Source organism: Balaenoptera ricei, chromosome 11 (genome assembly GCF_028023285.1).
Source record: "Balaenoptera ricei isolate mBalRic1 chromosome 11, mBalRic1.hap2, whole genome shotgun sequence".
In the NCBI taxonomy this organism is placed as follows: domain Eukaryota; kingdom Metazoa; phylum Chordata; class Mammalia; order Artiodactyla; family Balaenopteridae; genus Balaenoptera; species Balaenoptera ricei.
In genome coordinates this window covers 105850119-105872966 of record NC_082649.1, presented here as the reverse complement: position 1 = coordinate 105872966, position 22848 = coordinate 105850119, and the positions used below count along the sequence as shown (strand labels likewise).

The following is a 22848-nucleotide window of genomic DNA, read 5'->3' as shown; positions in this document are numbered from 1 at the left end:
CGCACGTAGCGGGAGGAGCCAATCAGATTCCTAGGGGGCGGGGCGGCCCGCCAACCTCTTAAAGAGCGCACGATCCTCTCGGCCGCAAGGGGCCTTGTCCTCAGCTGTCCGCGACCTGCGCGCCCCCTCCACCCCTCGCCCGCGACCTTTCTCCCGCCGGCGGCAGCCGGGCGTCCGGGGAGGAGCCTCCGCCGCCGGCCTGAAGACCTCTGGACCCGGGGGACAAGCCCCGCCCGGACCGGCGCGTCCCCCGCGCACCTGCCCTCGCGGCCGTGGCCGACGCAGTGCTGCGCACCCTCCGCCTCACGGCAGCTCTTCAGAACAGCTGTAATTAGTCCATTTCAGGAGAACCTGAGGCTGAGACGTTAAGTGCTTGACCGAAGCGACAGGACCAGGAAATGACAAAGCCCAGAACTGGGGTTTGATCGGCCTCCTCTCATCTCTAACTACAGGCAGCCTCCTCCGGGAAGCCTTCCCAGATTGACCTCCTGCGTCTCTGCTGTGTTCACTTCTCTTTTCCCTCCCCCGGGTTCCGCCATGTCAGGCCCCTCCTGCTTCTGCGTCCTTATCCCTCCCAACATATCCCTCCCACCCGCTCCTCACTGGGTGCTCAAGCCACACTGGTCTCTGTTTCTGTTTCTTGGCTATACCAAGCTTGTTCCTGCCTGTGGGTCTGCACCTGTCGTCCCCACCCGCCCCCCGGCCTGGCTCCTGTCACATGACCCCCCTCCTGCTTGACACCCTAGCCAAAGTAGCTGTCCAGTCTCTGTCACACAAAGCCCCTTTATTTCATTCCCAGCGTTACCAAAACTGGGTTCGTCTGTTGGTGGACGTCGAGCGGAAAGACACAACCAAGGCAAAGAGCAGGAGAAGGAAGAACTGATCACTTGCAGTAAGTAAGGAGAACATGGAGTTTTTCCAAAGTCGTGCTTCCCCGAACAACAAAATTGGGGACGTTTTAAGCTAAGGGTACATGCATATTCATCAAGGGGCTTGGGCAGTCCAGGCTTTAGTTAATTGAAGTCATGAGGCTCAGAGAAGGTCACCATCATCCTCCCTTAGGGTCCAGTTGATCTGATGGTTGAGCTCTTCAGGCTAATCTTTGCCATTGAATCAGAACAGGGAATCTTTACAACTGATACGTTGTCTAGCACTGTTACTTCTCTTACCTGATAACAGTTTGTTTCTGCATTCTTTTGTTCCTTTAAGATCATTAATTACTGAGACCTGTTTAAGGGTAAGCACTGTGGCCAGGCTTCCATCCCAACCAAGCCAAAAATGGCTTCTCTCATGTCAAGAAAGCCATTCCTGGTTCTCTTTCTCCGGGAACCACCTGCCCCATCTGCTTACACAGCAGCACAGTCTCTCTAACGGGTTCACATTCATTTAGTCACTTCCTAGTTCAGCGTCAGCCTCCCACAACTAGAACGTCAGTGTCGTGAGGACAGAGCCACGCTTATCACATTCCCTGAACGTGCAGAGGCTGACTCAGGGCCTGGTGCACGTCGTAGGCACCCACTGATCACAGTAGCCCCAAGATACACACCCCGTGACACCAGACTTGTGTCACAGCTGGGCTGGAATGCGACTGGGCCCCAGTCTTTGCCTCGCTCCTGTTCTGAACAAGGGGAAGGTGAGGAAGCCGCTGTCTTGTGACCATCTGGGACCCAGTTTATCTGGAACTTGGTCGGCGTGCAGTTTCTGTATCAGCCAAGAGAGGCTGAGCTCCATGAGGCGCCTGTCTTCCTGAGTGGACAGCTTCAAGAGTTTCTGCCGGGAAGTTACATGCATTCCCCCTGCACACCTTTAATCGGCAAAGCAAGTCATAGGCCACTTCTGACCTCCAGAGGCAGGAAACTTCCCTTCCACCCTGTGCCAGGAAGGAGAAGAAATGGAGAATCGGTGACTAAGCCAAATGACACCCCCCCCCCCATCTTTGTTTTTTTGAGACAGTATAGATACTTTGGAGCGGGCGTGGGAGGAGGGGGGAGTTTGCTCTCACTACCGCCATGCGCAATTCTGCATTTTGTGCTCTGAGTTTTGGGCCCCACGCATAGGTTTCAGTGGGATTTCATTTGTGGAGTAATGAGGGTATCTATCTCCCCTCCCTCCAGGGCAGAGGGGTGCTGACTCACTGCGGTGCCCCCTGCACACCAGACAGCATGGCAGCAGTGAGCTTCCCTGAATAGTAGTTCAGTAGATAAAGATCTGACTCTCAGGTTCCATCCCTCGGCCTGCACCAGGCTCAGGGTGGTGATCCTCCCGAGGCATGGCTGACAGGAGGAGATGCTGCTGCAGAACCGGGCTCCCTAAATAATAGACACAAGTGCTTGGCTCAGCAGCAGGACCATGAGGCAGAGGCACCCAGCAAGCCCTGCCCAGGCCCAGGCCCAGGCCCACGGACACTGAGACAACATGGCAGCTGTTTTAAGCTGATGGATTCCTTCCCTGTCTTCCTCCCGCGCCCCCATCTCAGAGGTGGCGCTGTCACCCACCCAAGCCAGAATCCTGCTGCCATCCTGGGTGCCTCCCTTTTGTTGTCCCCAGTCCCCAGGACCGAGAGACTCCATCTCCTGAATACGTCTTGGATATTTCCCCTCCTCATCATCGCTCCCGCCCCTACCCAGGGCCCCATCCCGAGATGCTTGTTCACCGCACAAAAGTGCCAGGGCAAGAGCTGCCCTGCTCGCCTGCCCTAGCCCAGGCTGCCTCTACCTGGACGAAGAATCACAGCACACTCGTCCCTCTGTATCCTTGGGAGATTGGTTTCAGGCTACCTGCAGATACCAAAATTCAAGGATGCTAAAGTCTCATATAAAATGGTGCAATATTTGCACATAACCTAGGTACATCCTCCTGTATAGTTTGCCATTTCTAGATTACTTACAATACCTAATACAATGTAAATGCTATGCAAATAGGTGTAAATGCTGTGTAAATGGTTAGCGGGCCTACAGCAAAATCAAGCTTTGATTTTTGGAACTTTCTGGAATTAAAAAACTTTTTTTCTAACCACCCTGTTGGTTGAATCCGCAGATTTGGAACCAACTGTAACTGCTTCCAACCTGCCTCAATCTACGTCCACCCCTGGCAGCCTGAGGGATTCTCCTAAAACCCACGTAGCTCTCCACTGCCCTCAGGCCAGCTCAGTATAAAGACTTGGTCATCTTTTGTGACCTGGGCTCTCCAGCCTCAATTCTTGTCCCTTCCTGAACATCACAAGCGCTTTAACTGGAACTAGGAAAGTGCTTGAGGATGCCCACCGTGCCCTGCTCTCCACATCTCTGCGCACGAGGCTCTTGCTACCTGGAACACCCCCTGCGTCTCGGCTCCCTCGGGAGGGTAACCCCCACTAGAACGTCACAGCTGGCCTCCTACCATCCCCCGCCTTTCGGCGCTTGAAGGATGCAGCCTGAGCTTTTGGAGGAGTTGACATCACACAGTAAGAAGACGTCAGAAAACAAGGCTCTGAGCCTCAGTTGCCTTGTCTGTGAACCGGCCACAGAGTGACCGCGGTCACGCAGCTGGCAGGTGGGGCTGGTCCTCACCGCTCCCAGCCGGCCACAGCACCAGCTCCTGCACCTCGGCTGGCCCCGCAGCACAGAGCGCAGGCTGGGCGGGGTCTCGGGCGGCGTGGGCGGGGCCGCACTCTCGGGCCCGCCCCCGAGCGCCGGCGTGACGAAAATGGACGCCGACGTCATGACGTCGTGCTCCCTCAGGCGCTTCCCGGCCACGGGCGGTCACGTGGGCCGCTTTTCGCGCGAAAACTGGCTGTTGCTGGCGGAGCGGAGAGGAGCACCGAGTAGCACCGAGTAGCGATGGCGGTGAGCGCGGCGGAGTCTGCGCGTCTTCCGTGCGGGGCGCGGACGGTGGGGGGGCGGGCGCGGAGCCGATTCCCCTGCTCCAGTCGGGCGGGTCTGCGAGGCCGGCGGGCCCCACTCCGGCAGCCCGGGGCCCCGGCCTGGTCCGCGCGCTCGGGCCCTCCTTATCGTGCTGCTTTCGTCCGCAGCCTCGTCAGCTGCCTGCCCCTCCACCAACCTGGGTCTCCGACCCCTTAGGTTGTGGCCGCTCTCGTGTCCCGTCTCCCCTGGCAGCTCCTGGTGCACCGGGGGCCCAGAAGGGCGGGAACGCGTGCTGGGGGGAGGAGTAGGCGGTAAACAGGCAAACCAGCTAACCAGGTAGCCGCAGTGGGTTGTCCTGGAGAAAACGGGGTCGGGCGAGTCACGGAGTGTGTGAGGAATGAGCCGGCCCGGGCGTGGAGAAGCCTTAGGCTCAGGGAGCGTTCCAGGCAGAGGGAACAGCAGGTGCAAAGTGTGCAGGCTGGGAGGGGTTTGCATCGTGGGAGGACAGGGTCAGCCGTGAGGAGGGAGACGCTATGGGTGGGGGCGCCACCGTACAGGAAGCTGAGTCGGCCCTCACCCCCTCCAATCCATCTCCTCTTGCAGGAATCGTCCGAGTCCTTCACGGTGGCGTCCAGCCCGGCCCCGAGGCGGAGAAGTAACGATCCTCTCACCTCCAGCCCTGGGCGGAGCTCCCGGCGCACGGATGCCCTGACCTCCAGCCCCGGCCGCGACCTTCCTCCCTTTGAGGATGAGTCGGAGGGGCTGCTCGGCACAGAGGGGCCCCTGGAGGAGGAGGAGGAGGATGGAGAGGAGCTTTTCGGAGTTGGCATGGAGAGGTACAGCGTTCAAGGCCCTGCTCTCAACAGCTCTGCTGGGGGGCTGTTGTGTGTCCCGGGGAAGCAGATAAATCGGAGCCTGCTTGCCTTTGAGCACATCTTGGTCCAGGGTCTGGGGGGAGACAGGTTCTTGGAGCCACAGCATATGTCCGTGTAACTTGCTGTGTCTACGTTAGAGTAGACCCGAAGGCCTTGGTAAGCCCCAGCTCCATGAGATGTGCCCCCCACGGGACGCAGGGCGTCTCTAATCCGGGGCCACGTCAGGGACCCCAACTGGGAAGGACAGGAAGCAGGCAGCCAAGAGTTTCTCTGTAACTTCAGAGAAACTGTGGGGGGGGGGCTGATTAATCAAGATTTAGATTTAATTCAGCGAACAGTTATTGTGCCTTGTCTGTAGCAGACCTTGTGTTCACACTTATGGATAAATGTACAAAAGTAGTAAAGGTTGTGGAGGCTTACTGCTACGATGGTGGAGTAAAGCTCTGTGAGCGAGCAAGGGTAGATTCCCCGGGTGTCTCTCACCCTGTGTTACCAACCAGGATTTGGCCTATACATTAGCACGAGAATTATCTGAATGCCCGGGAGCCTCGTGGAGATTCTGCTTTGGGGCTCTCTTTACTCTGACGCGGGGGCTTCAGACCCGGTGTGTGTGAGAGTGCTGTTCAGGCCACCCCCCAGTCCCCAGGGAGAGCCCTGTGGGAGCATCCAGGGCACTCTGGACCGTTTGGATCCTCGCTTTAAGCTCCATCACTCCAGGTCATGAGCCCGGGTGTGCAGCACAGGCCAGACAGACTCTGGATGGATGAGGAGTCTGGACAGATCAGCCCTGAGCAGCTTCCCTGCTGTGCTCTGTGAGGTTGTGCAGGCAGGACACCCCTCCCCGGCCCCCCACCTCCATCCACCCCCTCTGCTTCTTCTGCCCTTCCCTTGCAAGGACGCCTGGATAGAGGTATCTGAGGACTAGATGGGCCCAGTTAGATTTTGGTTTTATGGTTTGTTTAAAAAACCACCTTACCGAGCTATAATTTTTATAACATAAGATTTGTCTCTTATAAGAATACAATTTAATGCGTTTTGGTAAATTTCCTGGGTTGTGCACCCATCACCACAATCCAGTTTTTTCCATCATCCCAGTAAGATCCCTTGTGCCTGTTTATAGTTAATCCCCATTTCCTTCCCCACCCGTAGGTAGCCAATAATCTACTTTCTGTTTCTTTGGATTTGCTAGTGCTGGCTATTTCGTACAAGTGGAGTCTGTAATACATGTGTCCTTGTGTGCAGGCTTGTTTGGCTTACTGTGGTTTTCAGGGTCCATCCTCGTTGGAGCACACGTCAGCACATCATTCCTTTTCATGGCTGAGTAGTATTCCATTGTATGGACAGACTGCATTTTGTTTACCTGTTCATCAGTTGGTAGACATTTGGGTGCTTTGCATTTTTTAGCAATTATAGACAGTGCTGCTAGGAATTTTTTATGTGAATGTATTTTTAAGTTCTCTTGGAATGGAATTCCAGTTCTTAGGAATGGAATTTTTGGGTCATGTGATAACTCTATGTTAATTTTTTGAGGAACTGCCAAACTTCTCCAAAGCAGCTGCACCATTTTACATTCCCATAAGTGGCGTATGTCGCTAGAGTTCTCCACATTCTCACCAACACCTGTTATTTTCTGGTTTTTGACAATAGGCACCCTGATGGGCGTGAGGTGGTATCTCACTGTGGTTCTGATTTGCTTTTCTCTGATGACTAGTGATGTTGAGCAGCTCTTCGTGTGCTTGTTGGCCATTTGAGTATCTTTGGAAAATTTGTCTTTAGATTCTTTGCCCGTTTTTTATCAATAATTTGTTTCCCTGACTTTTTATCATTGAGTTGTAAGAGTTTTTAAAAACTCATTCTGGATGCAAGGCTTTTGTCAGACATGTGATTTGCAAATATTTTCTCCTCAGTCTGTGGCTTGTCGTTTTAATTTTTTTTAAATGGTGGGTTTTGAGGTGTACAGTTTTAAAATTTTGCTGAAGTCTAATTTATCAAATTCTTTTAAATTGACCAATTAGAATTTCACTGAGGGCATCTCACATGACTTGAAATTCTTTTTTTTTTTTAATTTATTTTTATTTATTTATTTTTGGCTGTGTTGGGTCTTCGTTGCTGCGTGCAGGCTTACTCTAGTTGCGGCAAGCAGGGGCTACTCTTTGTTGCGGTGTGCGGGCGTCTCATTGCGGTGGCTTCTCTTGTTGCGGAGCACGGGCTCTAGGTGCGTGGGCTCCGTAGTTGTGACATGCGGCGTCAGTAGTTGTGACACGCGGGCTCAGTAGTTGTGGTGCATGGGCTTAGTTTGCTCCGTGGCATGTGGGATCTTCCCAGACCAGGGCTTGAACCCGTGTCCCCTGCATTGGCAGGCAGATTCTTAACCACTGCGCCACCAGGGAAGCCCATGACTTGAAATTCTTAACGAGTCAGACAGATAACCTTTTCCTTGAGAACACTTAAGAATTTGGAAGCGATCAGTCCAGAAACATACCTGGCTCTGGGTTCTGTTTCTGGCGTCAGTAGTGCGGGATTATCTGAGAGTGTTCTTTGACAGAGTCTATTGCCAAAAAAAAAAAAAAAAAAAAAGTTGTTCCCCAAATCACCACGTCCCCTGAGAAAGGGAGAATTCAAGAGGACCGTCATGGGGCCAGTGTGGTATTGGAAGCAGCTGGCCACCTGCTATTGGACTTACCTTGACACCCAGCTCTGTTGAGTGACCTTTGGCAGAAATCCCATCACCCCTACCCCGCCCCCTGTCCTCGGTTTCCTCATCTTTCTGCTGGAGGGTGATGTGTGCTTCCCCAAATTGCGGGGAGGGGAGCTATGTTTGCCTTGGTGGGGGTCCTTGTTGAGGCATCAGTCCTTCAAATATCCGACAGGCGGTCACGTGGAAGGTCTCGCTGTGGCTGGGAGGACCGAGCCACGGATGTGTTTGGGAGAGGCTGGTTGGACTGATGTGTGTGGGCCTCCTGGGGTCCGGGGTTCGAGGCGGGGCTGCCAGAAACGAGTGCAGGAGGGTTCCTGCCCATGGGGAGCTGCGTTGGCTCTCTGAAGGCCCTTCCAGCTGAAGGTTTTGTGGGTCCTCCGATTCCTCTTTCCTGCTGGTGCTCAGAGCTCCCCTTTTTTACTGTGGAAAAATGCACATGATACAAGATTCCCGTCTCGGCCATCTTTGTGAGTTCAGTGGCGTCACGTCACTCACGTTGTCGTACGACCATCACCACCTTCTCCAGGACTTTCTTCCCCAAACCCAGTCACACAGGATTTCTGTCTTGTGACTGGCTTGTCTCACTGAGCACAGTGTCCTCAGAGTTTGCCCGTGTTGCAGCAGGTGTCAGAAGGTCCGTCCTTTTGAAGACGGTGTCCTTTTCCGTGTGGGATCCATGGGGGAGCCTTTCGGAGCCTCTCCAGGTGCCCTGGCCGGGGCTCCAGAGCCCTCGGGAGCCCAGTTCCTGGTGGGGTTTTGTTTTGGGGTCTGGGTGCTAACAGGGTCCATTTGGGGGCCTCGCAGGGACTACCGCCCCATCCCGGAAATAGATGTCTACGAGCCCGAGGGGCTGGCCCCGGACGACGAGGATGTGGAGGAGCTGACCGCCAGCCAGAGGGCGGCGGCCGAGCGGGTCATGCGGCAGCGAGAGCGGGAGGCCGGCCGGGGCCTGGGCCGCATGCGCCGCGGGCTCCTGTACGGTGCGTTCTCGGGGAGCCCTGGGGAGGGGGAGGCGGTGTGGGGAGCCGGCCCTGAACGCGTCCCCGGCCCCCAGACAGCGACGAGGAGGAGGAGGATCGCCCCAGCCGGAAGCGGCGGCAGGTGGAGCGGGCCACGGAGGACGGTGAGGAGGACGAGGAGATGATTGAGAGCATCGAGAACCTGGAGGACCTGAAGGGCCACTCGGTGCGCGAGTGGGTGAGCATGGCCGGCCCGCGGCTGGAGATCCACCACCGCTTCAAGAACTTCCTGCGCACCCACGTGGATGGCCGCGGCCACAACGTCTTCAAGGAGCGCATCAGCGACATGTGCAAAGGTGCGCCTGCCCCGTGCCCGCGGGAGGTCGCCCGCCCTGGCCTTGTGGCAGCAGGTTTGACAGACGGATGTGCAGGACACGTGGGGCGTCTGTCCTGGAGCTGTCCAGGGCCTGAGCCAGGGGTGCCCGTCTTTCAGACAAAGTGTCAAGGGTCCAGCCCAGTGTCCAGGGACTACGTCTGGACCACAGAAGTCGTTTTTTTGCTTTGTTTTGTTTTAACTTAATTAATTAATTTTTTTTTGGCTGTGTCGGGTCTTTGTTGCTGCGCGCGGCCTTTCTCTAGTTGCAGCAAGTGGGGCTACTCTTCTTTGCAGTGCGAGGGCTGCTCATTGTGGTGGCTTCTCTTGTTGCGGAGCACGGGCTCTAGGCTCGCAGGCTTCAGTAGTTGTGGCACGCGGGCTCAGTAGTTGTGGCTCGTGGGCTCTAGAGCACAGGCTCAGTAGTTGTGGTGCACGGGCTTAGTTGCTCCGTGGCATGTGGGATCTTCCCGGACCAGTGCTCGAAGCCGTGGCCCCTGCATTGGCAGGCGGATTCTTAACCACTGCGCCACCAGGGAAGCCCGAGAAGTCGTTTTTGATGGACTTACAATTGGACAGACTTTATGTAAAAGTCTGGATTACTGCTTTGATCAGAGTGTAGCAGCACTTGAGGAGGCATGTGGCTCCTGGTCCCCCACCGTCCCCTCCCCTCCCTTTTGTGTCATATCTGACACGTTTCTTCGCGGGTTTCCTCCTGGCCTTGTAGGCACTCTGAGTTTTGCGGCAGGCGGACCCCGTGTGTTACTCCACTCTATCCCCCCCCCAGGGACTTAGGTCCCATTCCATAGGTTCAGAGCTTGAGACCTAGGATCCGTCCCTTCTCTGGGTCCCGTCGCTAACGCTGAGCGGACTTGGAAGCGAGGCTGGCCCTCCAGCTCCGAGTCAAGGGCTCGGCGGGCTGGCCTGCCCCGCTCGCAGTGAGACGGGCCTGCCCCAGCTTGCTCCGCGCCCAGCCTCTCTTCCCACCCTGCCCACCTCAGAGAACCGCGAGAGCCTGGTGGTGAACTACGAGGACCTGGCCGCCAGGGAGCACGTCCTGGCCTACTTCCTGCCCGAGGCGCCGGCGGAGCTGCTGCAGATCTTCGGCGAGGCTGCCCTGGAGGTGGTGCTGGCCATGTACCCCAAGTACGACCGCATCGCCAGCCGCGTCCACGTGCGCATCTCCCACCTGCCCCTGGTGGAGGAGCTGCGCTCGCTCAGGTGAGCCGGCGGGGGCTCGGGCACCCGTGGGGGGTGGCGGGTGGCCGCGGCCAGAGAAAGCCCGTCCCGTGGGTCCGGCCCCCGCCCTCTGGGCTCTGACGGCGCCTCGTCTCCGCAGGCAGCTGCACCTGAACCAGCTGATACGCACCAGCGGCGTGGTGACCAGCTGCACGGGCGTCCTGCCGCAGCTCAGCATGGTCAAGTACAACTGCAACAAGTGTGGCTTCGTGCTGGGGCCTTTCTGCCAGTCCCAGAACCAGGAGGTGAAGCCGGGCTCCTGCCCTGAGTGCCAGTCAGCCGGCCCCTTCGAGGTCAACATGGAGGAGGTGAGCGCGAGGCTGGTACCGCAGCCGCGGGAGCCAAGGTGCAAGTGCGTGTTGGCCACGCCCTGGGGCAGGCAGGCCCGTGTGGTCAGCCCGCATGGTGTTCTCAAGAATTCAAGCCAGTATGTACAAATCAGACTCTTTCATTGAAAGCATCAACGTTCATGGCTTCTTTTTTTTTTAGCGGGAAGATCTGGTGAAACTGGGCCCACGTCTCCCCTGGCTGCCCCTCAGCAGGGCACCTGCTTTCCAGTCCAGACTCCCTGGTACCTGCCTCTCTGGCCTTGCGCTGGGGACCCCTGAGTTGTAACTGTCTGAGACACTGCCGTGCCGTCTTCGGGAGGCCCTGCTGGAAGGCTCTGGGCCTTAAGACCTCGGGCACATAACACCGCCTTTGAACGTGAACCACTCCCAGTGTAAAGTGTGGCGGGGTCATCACGATCCCTGCGGTAGAGCCCAGACCCCCCTCTACTGCTTTGCTGCCGCGAGTGATGGGCTAACCCCTCACTGCGCTACGATTCTGAGAAGCGCCCCAACTGGAGCCGCCTTGCCAGGAAAAGCCTGGCAGCCCGCAGGCAAAGACTGACCTGTTTCAAAGTTCAAGTGCGCCTTGCCTTGGGGAGCGACAGCTGCAGGGCTGGGCTCCAGCTGAGCCCGTGCCTTTACCCAGAGTCCCCCCGCCCCCCCCATCTAGCTGGTCCCCCTCCCCTTTACAGGTTCCCCCTTCACAGACGTTTCTTGAGAAGCTTCTTGCACGAGAGCAGAGTTGCAGGCTCTGCTTGCAGGGCACCTGGAACAGCAACTAGTAGTGGAATGATAATTACGCTGACGTTTCTGGAGCACTTGGTAGCTGCCAAGCGGTGGGCGTGTCTTCATCACGCCTCGTAAGGCAGGTGCTGTTATTGGTCCTATTTGGCCACTGAAGTAACAGGCTGAGGTCACCCAGCCGGGAAGTGGCCCAAAGGATTAGAACGCAAGCATTTTGATGCAGAGCGTGTGCTTACAACCACCTTTTCCTGTGGCTCTTTTCTAGACAGTAGGTGAGATGGTGGATGTTAGATGGCATGCACGGTGCTGCCTTGTGACCTTGACCATAAGCCCACATTTGGTGTAACTCATTTCGTGGGCGTTGGTTTGAGGGCTTTTCACGTGTGACGTGACCTCCTCCTCCCTGTGTGGCTGTGGCTGTAGCGTTCGTACCCCCATTCTGTGGGGCAGGCACGGAGCGGGGGAGGCCTCGCCAGGGCCACAGAGGAGCCTGCCTCCAGTGTCCCCGTGCACTGGGCTCAGCTGTAGGGCCTGTCGCAGGGGTCTGGCTTCTGGCAGGAGGGAGGCGTCCGGGGGGGGGGGCGGTGGCAGGAGCGGGGACCGTGCACTGTGGCACTGGTCACAGTGGCTCGCCCCCCTGCCATCTTTGGTTCTGCATATCCTAGTCAGTGGTGGGAATAATAACGCTGCCCTCCTTGCCCCAGGGCACCGGTCCAGTTCAGGTGACAAAGAATCGGTGCTTGGACAACAGCCCAGGCTTCGCCGGCTAGGGACGGGACCCTTTGACCATCTGTTTGTCCCACACAGACTATCTACCAGAACTACCAGCGCATCCGAATTCAGGAGAGTCCTGGCAAAGTGGCGGCCGGCCGGCTGCCGCGCTCCAAGGATGCCATCCTCCTCGCGGACCTGGTGGACAGCTGCAAGCCGGGAGACGAGATAGTGAGTGGCCGGGGGGCCGAGGAAGGTGGTGTGAGCGCTGTGGCGGGAGACGGGTGGCGGTAGCCCGGGGAGTGGGTCGAGGTCAGCTCTCCCGTCTCTAGCACTGAGCTTCTCCTTGGGGTGGACGGCCAGCTGGGTGCTGGGTTCGGGAGCTGCGTGCTGCGGTTGTGCTGAGTCACTGCTCTCCCGTCGGTGGCCCGGGGACCCGGAGGAGGGGTCGGGTGAAGCCAGCGAGGAGGCGGGCCCGGCCCGTGCTTCTGGCCCCGGGGTGGCCCTCCTGACCACTCGGTCCCCCCAGGAGCTGACCGGCATCTACCACAACAACTACGATGGGGCCCTCAACACCGCCAACGGCTTTCCCGTCTTCGCCACTGTCATCCTGGCCAACCACGTGGCCAAGAAGGACAACAAGGTGGCCGTGGGCGAGCTGACTGACGAGGACGTGAAGATGATCACCAGCCTCTCCAAGGACCAGCAGATTGGGGAGAAGGCAGGTGGAAGGCGAGCGGGCAGGGCTGCTGCAGAGTCGGGGTGCCCGGGGCTCGCCGTCTGGCCCGCCCTGCAGCCTCCGTCTTGGCGCCCGGGTCTTGGAAGCTGGTCCCTTCGTTGGATTCCCTGTGTCTGCTCAGTCCGCTTGCCTTGGCGGGGGCTGTGCTCCAGGGGAAGAGCGTCCGCAGCCTCCCTGAGCCTGTGTCCTGCCCGCGAGGACAGGGGTGAGGTCAGGGTTCCTCAGGTTGTGCCAGGCTCGGGCTGGAAGGGAAACCAGGGTGCGGGGGGCAGTAGGAAAAGCTTGTCTGGTAGGGCGTCCCCTGGCATCAGACCCCCTGCTCCCAGTCGTTTCTCCAGGAACAGCGCTACCCTAGCACGGGGGTTTGCTTTTCCCTTTAACTGTAGGCTTTTTGCTGAGGTTGGGGAGACGGGGGTTTTCGTTGCAGGATTACAAATACAGGCGACCCCTGGACAGTGCAGGGGTGAGGGGCGCCCACCCCGACTCTGTTGAAAGTCCACGTGTAAGTGGACCCGCACAGATCAAGCCCGGGTTGTTCCAAGCTCAGCTGTAGGACATTAAGTTCCTGTTGCTGGAAGTTCTGCCGCACGGCCTTCGGGCTCCTGGGTCGCCGGGTGGCCCCTCAGGCTCATGGTCCTCCCCCCGCCCCCTCGGCGTCCCTCTCCCCTCACCTCCCCACTTCCTGTCTTCTTGTTGGTGTAGGACCGCCCAGCTCTCTCCCTGGCTGCTCTGCTGCCCCCCAGCTCAGGTCCTTGCACCCCCGTCGGCCACCTTTATTAGTCTGCCGAGATTGGGGGCCCACGGGGAAGGCGGGTGTCCCCAGCCCCAGGAGGACAGGCGCTGCCGTTCTGCCAACGTGCTGGGTCCTGGGGGACCCTCCAGGGCCGCGTTGTTCAGGCTTCTCGGTGGGAAGTGAGACCCGGTTGTCGCCCTCATGGGGCTTGTCCTTGACTACGGCCCTGGTAACCCGCCCCTGCCCCCGCCGAGGGAAACCAGTGCTAGCGTGGCGGGCATGTTTTCAGAATCTCGAGGGAGCATTTGGGCCGGTTTCTGAGGGCGGCGGACTCTGAGTCCCAGGCACGTGTCAGCTTGTCTGCACACACACCTGATGTGTGCGGGTGCGGGGGTCCTTGTGCTTCTAGAGCACTTCCTAGCGCCCGCCTGCCCTCTGCCGTGACTCCCCTGTGCACCCTCCGCAACTCCGGAGACGAGTTGACGGGTGACAGGGAAGATCCAGAAATGATGCGGCTCGTCGGAACGGTTGGAGCCGGAGGTTTGCAGGCTGGTGTGGTGGCTGCTGGGCCCCATCCAGCCTGCCGACGGGTTTTCTCCAACTGGTACGTGGCTCTGTGTTGTTTTTGTTTTTCCAGATGTTTGAATGAGTTATTATTCCTTAGGAATAGGGAGATTTCACATAAAAACGTGGGCGCCCAGGTTTTGATATTCCAATCGGGTGGTCTGTGTCTTTAGCAGCAAGTGACGTGCTGGGTGGCCGCCGCCCTCAGATGGGTTCCCTCCTGTCTGCCGGCCGCCCACTGCTGTGGTCTCTCCCGCCTGAATCACTGCGGCTTCCACCCAGCTTGCCGCCGTGGGCGTTGTACTTCGTGGGTGCTGATGGGGTGAAGCATTCGAGAGGTGTGTGTTGTGCCTGACACTGAGATTTTGAAGAACTGACGGGAGACGCCCGCAACCTGAAGCCAGACTTAGGGTTGAGTTTTGGCGTCGTGCTCAGTGTGATCACTTGAGCTGTGAGCAGAGACGGGGGTCGTACCCACGCGCAGAGCTGTTCTCAAGGTTAAGTAGGTAAGCGAGCAGGCGTGGGTCTCCGCGGCCAGCTGTCGCTGTTACGGGTTGTTACAGCTGGGGCGCTGGGAAGGACCAGTGCGAGGATGAGCACAGCTTTGGGGCCCGCGTGAGACGAGTCCTGTGCTCTCTGTGGCTGTGCTGGTGGGTGCTGGGCTGTCTGCGGGCGGCGGGCAGTGCACCTGAGACTTAGGGGTGTTAGGAGCCTGGGGTCGGGCCCTGGCCGTCCTCAGCAGCAGCTGGTCTGTTTCCTCCTGTGTGATGTGGAGGTCGTGGCGGGAAATGGAGTAATCCTTGGGAAGTGGCTGTCGTCCCCTGGCAGGTCTGGGTTTGGGTTCACCCCTCTTACCAGGCACTGAGTTGCCCTATCACTTAAGGTAGCCGGGTCAGCACGGGTGCACCGAGCAGTGTGGCACTGCTGTGGCCGCTCCCGTGCCCTTCAGGCCGGCAGGGACGGCACGGGGAGCCTGCGGGCACAGCAGGCAGGAAGCGGGCTGCTGCCCTTGGTCCCAGAGAGAGACATTACCTCCTCCTGCGAGGTGCCTGGTGCCCAAACAGCACGGATAAACGGTCTGGGTGGAGAGGCCCAGGCTGGCCAGTCCTGGCATCAGGTCCAGAGCGATCGTCTCTCCCAACAGAGGTGGGGGCTTAGTAAGGGGATCGTTAACGTGTACGGAGCGCTGAGTATCCGCTGGGCACCGAGCCATCTGCAGAGGGTTGTGTGTGTCTTGTTACTGATGAGTAACCTGAGACGTGGGCGGTGGGAGCCTGGTTTACTAAGACGCCCACGTCACGCGGCTAACAAGTGGCAGAGCCGGGGTCCCGCCAGGCCGTCCGGCCTCCATCCCTGCTTCCAGGGGCCGCCTCTGCCCCCCCATGCGTTTCCCACGTGTGGGAGGCACCTCTGAGTGTCGGGTTATCGTGAGTTCCAGGGGACCCAGCTCAAGACCTGGCCCACGTTTTAAAAGCCACCACAGAAGTTGTGAGACGCGAGCGTGGCGTGGTGCGGCAGCCCTGCGTGTCCTTTGCCGACCCCTCCCATCCCCGAGGCCATGGCGGGCCTGGGCCCCTCCGTGCAGCTCCTCCCCTGTTCTTCTGACACCAATTCGGGCCTGCCCTTGCACCTGCACCGACGTCAGTGTGTCTCTCAAGGCTCTCGTTTTACTAAACTGACCCCACTACCACTGTCACGCTTGAGAAATACCTGGCAGTTCTTTCGGGTTGATGTTCAGTTGGGTCCACGGTTCCCTGGTGGCCTTTCTTTTTGAGAAGTTTCTTGTAGTCAGTGTCCGAGTAAGGTCTACACGCTGATTCGTTGACTGTCTCTCATCTTTTGTTTTAATTTATTTAGTTTTTTAATTTTTGGCAGCATCGGGTCTTCGTTGCTGCTTGCAGGCTTTCTCTAGTTGCGGCGAGCGGGGGCTACTCTTCGCTGTGGTGCATGGGCTTCTCATTGTGGTGACTTCTCTTGTTGCGGAGCACAGGCTCTAAGCTTCAGTAGTTGCAACACACACACACACACACACACACACACACCCCTCACCTCACCTCCTGGTGGACCCACCTCCCGGCCACCCTGGCCCCGTGTTCTAAGCTCGGTACCTGCAGTCCTGCGGGAGCCAGGCTTGTGTAGACGCCTCCTGTAGTGCTCACAGCCCCCATGAACTGGGTAGTGTCATCTCCTTTCCATTCGAGGACACAGGCTCAGGCAGGCCGCCGAGCCTGCGCGGGGTCTTCTGCGTCCATGCTGTCAGAGCCCACCCCCGCCCATATGGGCCTGGGTCTCGTCTCCTGCTCCTGGTCTGCGTGCGACCTTGGGGCGGTCCTGCAACAGGACGAAGTGAAGGGGGTCAGGCCGGGGTCCTGGTCAGCTCTCAGGTTCGGTGACTCGGGAAGAGCCAACCAAGTACAAGGCCCGGAGTTGGGGGTGGGATGGGGGGTGGGTCTCGATGCGGGGTCGGGGGAGTTGCAGCTGTGCGTGGGCGCTCCAGGCCGGAGCACGTGGTGACCGTTCCCATCGCCCCTCCCCTCCCAGATCTTCGCCAGCATTGCTCCTTCCATCTATGGGCACGAAGACATCAAGCGAGGCCTGGCGCTGGCTCTGTTTGGAGGGGAGCCCAAAAACCCTGGTGAGCGGGGCAGGGGGGCCACCTTCTCTGCAGGGGGCTCGGTGGGAGCGGTTCCCGGTGTCCGGGGAGAAGGACACGTCCACGGGCAGCTCATCATCACAGGGAGAGCGCAACCCATGGCCATGCCACTGTGCACAGATTTAACTGTAGAAGTAATACCCGAATGTGTGTTTGTATTACATCCTTTTCTTGAGTCATTAGAGGTCTCAGAGGGGCCGAAGCCCCCGTTGACCTCCCTGTCTCATCGTGGTCCCTCCCTGCAGGTCACCTGGTTGGTGTCTGGGGGACATGGGCAGAACTTTGTGTGGCTGTTCAGATAGATTACACGTGTGCTGATACGGAAAACACGGCACTCCGTCACTTTGGCACGTTTCTCCTTACAAGTGTAGCGCTCCCTGTCTGTGTGTGGGGGACTGTCCGTGACATACGCAGCTGCCCGCTGTCAGCATGGCTTTGGCATCGTTTTCTGTGGGCGCACAGAGAATGAGCTCATCCTCTGACGTTACCGTGTCCTGGTCCACATGGTGCTGTATTCAGCTGTCCTCCTGCCTGGAGAGCACGTGCACGGCCTCCAGTGTTTACGTTACAGACAGCATCTTCATAAGCACCTCCTTGTGCACCGTGTTTCTGGGTTCTGTGCTCAGAGTGGGATGGCTGGTCCTGGGCATTACATACCTTTCTAGAAAGAACATTGCTTTGTTGTTTGCAGTAAGCAGGCTGGGAAATCGGAGGTAATCCAGATCTATCCTGAGCCCCCTCTGCCCTGTTCCTGCCCCCAGGCGGCAAGCACAAGGTGCGAGGTGACATCAACGTGCTCCTGTGTGGAGATCCCGGCACGGCCAAGTCTCAGTTCCTCAAGTACATCGAGAAGGTGTCCAGCAGAGCCATCTTCACCACCGGCCAGGGGGCCTCGGCCGTGGGCCTCACGGCGTACGTCCAGCGGCACCCCGTCAGCAGGGAGTGGACCTTGGAGGCTGGGGCCCTGGTCCTGGCGGACCGAGGAGTGTGTCTCATCGATGAATTTGACAAGGTGGGTCCCCGGCCCGCAGGGGTGACGTGTGGGCTGAGCCCTCGGTGGGGAGCGGAGCGCGGGGGCCTCGTGTGAGAGGCCGCGGTCGGGCAAGAGTGCCGCGTTTGCCCGCCGTGCAGATGAACGACCAGGACAGGACCAGCATCCACGAGGCCATGGAGCAGCAGAGCATCTCCATCTCCAAGGCCGGCATCGTCACCTCCCTGCAGGCCCGCTGCACCGTCATTGCTGCCGCCAACCCCATAGGTGCGTGGGTGCGCCGGCCAGAGGGAGAGCAGACCCGGGGGCCCTGCGCTGGGCCCCCCGCCGCTGAGTCTGCAGAAGGAACCGAGCAGCAGAAAGTGCTCCTCTGTCCTGCGTTTCTTGCTGGGGGTGGAGTGCAAGGACTGGAGACCCCGGGCTCTCGCTGAGCCGTGCTCTCAGGAGGCAGGAGGAGCGCCTAGCGCTTGAATAGGGTGGGACTGGCCGTTGGTCTCAGCCAGCAAGTGGTTAGAGAGCCCAGGCGCCCTTGCCGTCTTGTCCCGGGGTTCTCCTCGCGGGAGGCGGCTGAGCGGCCTCGGGCTGTTTGGGGCAGCGTGGGGAGAGGCCCCATGCGGGCTTGTCTGGGGTGCCTGGAGCAGGCCCTGCGTCCCTCCACCACTGATTCCCCTCCCGTCGCTGAAGCCACGCGGGTTGGGAAGAACCTTGTACGGTCAAGGAGAAGAGGGGCCCCGGGGAGCGGGAGCCCTGATGGGGAGCTGCCTTTGTGATGCAGGTGGCCGCTATGACCCCTCGCTCACCTTTTCGGAAAACGTGGACCTCACGGAGCCCATCATTTCCCGCTTCGACGTGCTGTGTGTGGTGAGGGACACAGTGGACCCAGTCCAGGTACGCAGCCCACGCCCTGGGTGTGCGCAGCGAGTGTGGGGACCTCGCGTCGGCCCAGGGCTGTGGCTCGCCGGGCTCAGGGAAGGGCTGCTACGTGGACCGTGTGTTTTCCACTTGTTCTCAGTCCAGAGTTCCTTGATTTCTCTCCTTCGCCAACCCCTCCCCGGCCACCCACCCAGCATCGTCCACTCTCTGCCACCAGCTCCCGAGTCTCCTCACTTCTCGCTGCTATGAACCCCGTCCCAGCTTCCCTCCTCTGGCCCGACGCACTGCAGCCTTGGTGCTGGGCCCCCGGCTTCCGCCGTCAGAGGCCAGCCGTCTTTGGGGGCACGGGCGGACCTGCCTCTCCTTACAGACCTGCTCTCGGCCTCCCATCCCGTCTCACTAGCAGGGAGTCCACCGTCCCCAAGAGGTCTCTCCCCCTCCCCTTGCTCTCATCCGCACCCCCTCGCCTTCTCGGGCTTCACTCGCGCGCTGTTCTCTGCTCCCAGATGTCGTGACTGGGGCTCTGGTGACCTCAGCTGGAGGCTGTCCTCGGGCCTCCATCCCACCACGTGCTTCTCTTCTTCCTGTAGTGTGAACTCTGTCTGTCTCCTCTGTCCTCACTGGCGGGGGGGGGGGGGGTGGTGCGCCCCCGGAGCTCCCGGCCCATAGCGGGCGGGGAACACGTGTCACTCCAGAGCGTCTTCAGTGAGCTGACCTGCTCCAAGCCGGGCGCCACTCAGCCCGCTCTTGTCCTCTCCGTCTTGTCTCAGGATGAAATGCTGGCCCGTTTCGTGGTCGGCAGCCACATCAGACACCACCCCAGCAACAAGGAGGATGGGGGCCCGGGGGGCGCCCCGGAGCCCCCCATGCCCAACACGTATGGCGTGGAGCCCCTGCCGCAGGAGGTCCTAAAGAAGTACATCATCTACGCCAAGGAGAAGGTCCACCCGAAGCTCAACCAGATGGACCAGGACAAGGTGGCCAAGATGTACAGTGACCTGAGGAAGGAATCCATGGTGAGGGCCGGGGGGGTGCCGGGGGGCGCATGGCAGAGCCTTGCCTCTGTGCTCAGCGGCTCCAGGAATCCACGTTGAGGGCCGGGGGGGGGGGGCGGGGGGGTGCACGGCGGAGCCTTGCCTGTGTGCTCAGCGGCTCCAGGAATCCACGGTGAGGGCGGGGGGGGGCAGGTGAGGGGGGCGCACGGCGGAGCCTTGCCTGTGTGGTCAGCGGCTCCAGGAATCCACGGTGAGGGCTGGTGGGGGGGCAGGCAGTGGGGGGCAGGGGGGCGCACGGCGGAGCCTTGCCTGTGTGCTCAGTGGCTCCAGGAATCCGCGGTGAGGGCGGGGGGTGGGGTGCATGGCGCAGCCTTTCCTGTGTGCTCAGCGGCTCCAGGAATCTCACGGTGAGGGCTGGTGGGGGGGCAGGCGGGGGGTGGGCAGGGGGGCGCACGGCGGAGCCTTACCTGTGTGCTCAGTGGCTCCAGGAGCACTGGAGCAGCAGGAAGACCTGAAAGACGTGATACGTACTCACCTTAACTGTTTTCTTTAGACGGAACTTAGACGTACATGCATTTGTCTGTTTGAGGTTACAGCTGAGGTCTTTGTTTTTGGACCATTGATTTAGTTCCATTGACTTGGCAAAAATCTCACCCAAATGAGCGTGCGCCTGAGCTAGTTTTCGTTCACTCGTGGTGGGGAGAGAATTTAAAGGCAGCTTGCAAGCAGGTGGACAGCAGAATTCTTGCAGGTTGCTTCCTCTCACCTACCTAATCAAGACAGCCACTCCTCCTTCCCTTTCCTTCCCTCCTGACACCTTTTCACTTGATCAGGTCTTTTCAGAGCATTAGCTTGGGCTTCACAGAGACACAGCTTTGTTTTCTCCGTGATGCTGGACTGCGTCATGCGGTCCCTGGTACCTGACAGTAACAAATACAGCCGCCCACAGGCGTGTAGACTCCGGCTGCCCGGGAGCTGGCAGGGGCACACGTGCTGGGCTGGCGGTGGCAGCCGTGAGCCTTCGCGCTTTGGGAACCCGTGGAAGCGTGGGCGCCGCCCTGCAGGGGGGTCACCTGGGCCTCCCGGCGGCGCCAGCTCTGCCCCTCCGCCACGTGCTGGCTGTGTCGCGGGGAGACCTGACGCGGCCCTCCCTCCAGGCCACGGGCAGCATCCCCATCACGGTGCGTCACATCGAGTCCATGATCCGCATGGCTGAGGCCCACGCGCGCATCCACCTGCGCGACTACGTGATGGAGGATGACGTCAACATGGCCATCCGCGTGATGCTCGAGAGCTTCGTGGACACGCAGAAGTTCAGCGTCATGCGCAGCATGCGGAAGGTGGGGGCGGAGCCTGGGCCATGGGGGGTGGGGCCTGGGCCGCGGGAGTCCGCCCTGCCTCTGATGCCAGGAGCAGCTGGCCTGGGGGGGCCTGGCAGGAGGGTCACCTCCGCTCTCGCCGTAGACTTTTGCCCGCTACCTGTCGTTCCGCCGTGACAACAACGAGCTGCTGCTCTTCATCCTGAAGCAGCTGGTGGCCGAGCAGGTGACGTATCAGCGCAACCGCTTCGGGGCCCAGCAGGACACGATCGAGGTGCCCGAGAAGGACTTGGTGGACAAGGTATGGGCATGGCCAGGGGCGGGGTTTGCCCGGGCCGTCACAACACACGTGTCCCACTGTTGTCCCATTACTGTCACCCGTCCTGCTGACGTGCCGGGCCGGGGCAACCATGCAGCTTGTCCAAGCTCACGGCCGTTGTCCGGGCTGAAATTTCGAGCCCCGTGTCCAGCTGCAGACCCTTCCTCGGCCTCACAGCGGTTCGCTCTTCCCTCTGATGGGGACAGAGGCCCCGCCTGCCTGCCTCCCCTGGTCCGGCCCTGAACGCGTGCTGGGGCCTCGGGCTCGGGACCTGCCCACGCGTCCGCACGGCTCACTGGACGTCCCCTCTTTTCAGGCTCGTCAGATCAACATCCACAACCTGTCTGCCTTTTATGACAGTGAGCTCTTCAGGATGAACAAGTTCACCCACGACCTGAAGCGCAAGGTGATCCTTCAGCAGTTCTGAGCCCCTGCGGCAGCTCTGTGGTCCTGGTGGAAGGTCAGACCTGGTCCTGATTTCCCTCTGCTGCAGGGACCCAAAACCAAACCGCGCGGGGCTCCAAGTTGTGGGGCCGGGCTCGCAGCGGTGCCATGTGGCTCCACCCCGTGTCCGGGGTGTTTATTTCCTTGACTCGCTTCCTCTGCTCTCATCTCGGGGCACTTGACCTCCCAGAGCCGCGTTTTCAGCCCTCTGACAGCCGCCCACCGCTTGGCAGGAGGTTCGCCTGACCTCCTTCTGGGGATTGAAGTTGATTGTGTTTGGGACCCCTGGGGGCTGCTCTAGGGGACTGAGCACGTAAGGGTGTTACCAGAACTGTTGGCCTCTTGGCGTGAGTTCCATGTCCTGCTGCTTTTGCTGCCTGTGGTTGAAGAGCAAGTTGTCAGTATTGGCAGTGTTTTCCTGAATTGTGTCCTGCAGCCTTCTCTAGGCTCCCGTGAGTAGACGCAGCGTGTGGGTCCTGCGCAGGTGGGACCCTAACCTGTCGGCACAGCCATGCGTCCTCTGACGGCCCTGCGGCCTTGGCCTCCGCCAGTGGGAGAAGTGGGTTCGGGGTCAGATGGTGAGGGTCGTTGGAGCCGGGCCACCCCCTCACCATTGCTGTGTGATCTGTTCTCCTACCTGGCCCTTTCCTCATTCTCTCATTTGTACTCTGAGTTCTTGTTTCTGTTGTTTTAGTTTTTAATAAAATGGAGTAAACCTAAACACTGGTCTCAATTCCGTTTTCATATTGGAACCCAGGCTCTCCTGGACTTGCCTTGAAGGCCCTTCCCTCTTTGCCTGTGGTTTCCTGCAGGCCAGAATCAGGCTAGGAGAGCGGCTTTGTTGGTGCGCTCCGGTCTTCCGGGGGAATTCGGTTGGCAGTTGCTGCCTGTGTGGGCTCCGTGGGACCAGGGGACCTCGGGACAGGCTTGTACACCCAGGGGGGCTGGAGGTGACCAGACTGCCGAGGGAGCAGCCCTGCCCACCCTAGCACTGCCGCGCTCTGACAGCTCCCCCGGGGCGCTGCACGCCTATGGGTCCTCCTGCTGCGTACCTGAGACGGAGCACAAGTGTCTCCTTGCGTTGGATCGTCCCTCTTGTCCAGGTTTTCCCTTCTGGAACCTTTCAAGATGAGGACTCGGGTGAAAGCTCTGCGGACGTCTGATGACACAGTATGTCTGATGCCTCACTCACCTGCTCCCCCAAATCCTGGAGAGCCTGCCGTGCGGCTGCCAGGCCTGAGGAGCAAGTCAGACGTGGTCTCTGCCGGGATGGGGCAGATCGACTCCCGTCAGCAGGTGAGGAAGAGCCGGGAGGAAGGATCGGTGCCGTGGGCCTGCGTTAGTGGGGAGGCAACCCTCTAAAAGGGGCTCCTCACAAGGGGGAGTGGGTGTGGCTGAAGCAGAGCAGGCAGGCTGGGCTTGCAGGCTGAAAGGAAAGCTTTTCCTGC

The 22848-nt window shown here is 59.5% G+C and overlaps 1 protein-coding gene across 4 annotated transcripts; it reads left to right on the top strand.

The window, feature by feature from the left end:
• The first annotated feature begins 67 nt into the window (after positions 1 to 67).
• MCM2 (minichromosome maintenance complex component 2) lies at positions 68 to 22121 on the top strand. 4 transcript variants are annotated; one of them, XM_059940535.1, is made up of 18 exons: positions 68 to 327; positions 800 to 892; positions 3037 to 3824; positions 4446 to 4678; positions 8220 to 8395; positions 8470 to 8730; positions 9749 to 9968; positions 10087 to 10294; positions 11867 to 12001; positions 12300 to 12491; positions 16348 to 16441; positions 17221 to 17471; positions 17591 to 17717; positions 18226 to 18338; positions 19094 to 19339; positions 20476 to 20658; positions 20783 to 20938; positions 21273 to 22121. In XM_059940535.1, the coding sequence occupies exons 3-18, from the start codon at positions 3819 to 3821 to the stop codon at positions 21381 to 21383; spliced, it is 2712 nt and encodes a 903-aa protein (XP_059796518.1). In that variant the 5' UTR covers positions 68 to 327; positions 800 to 892; positions 3037 to 3818; the 3' UTR covers positions 21384 to 22121. The 4 variants fall into 4 exon arrangements, with proteins under 4 accessions (XP_059796518.1, XP_059796515.1, XP_059796514.1 ...); XM_059940532.1 differs by having other exon boundaries at positions 68 to 419; XM_059940531.1 differs by having other exon boundaries at positions 68 to 892.
• The last annotated feature ends 727 nt before the right edge of the window (positions 22122 to 22848 follow it).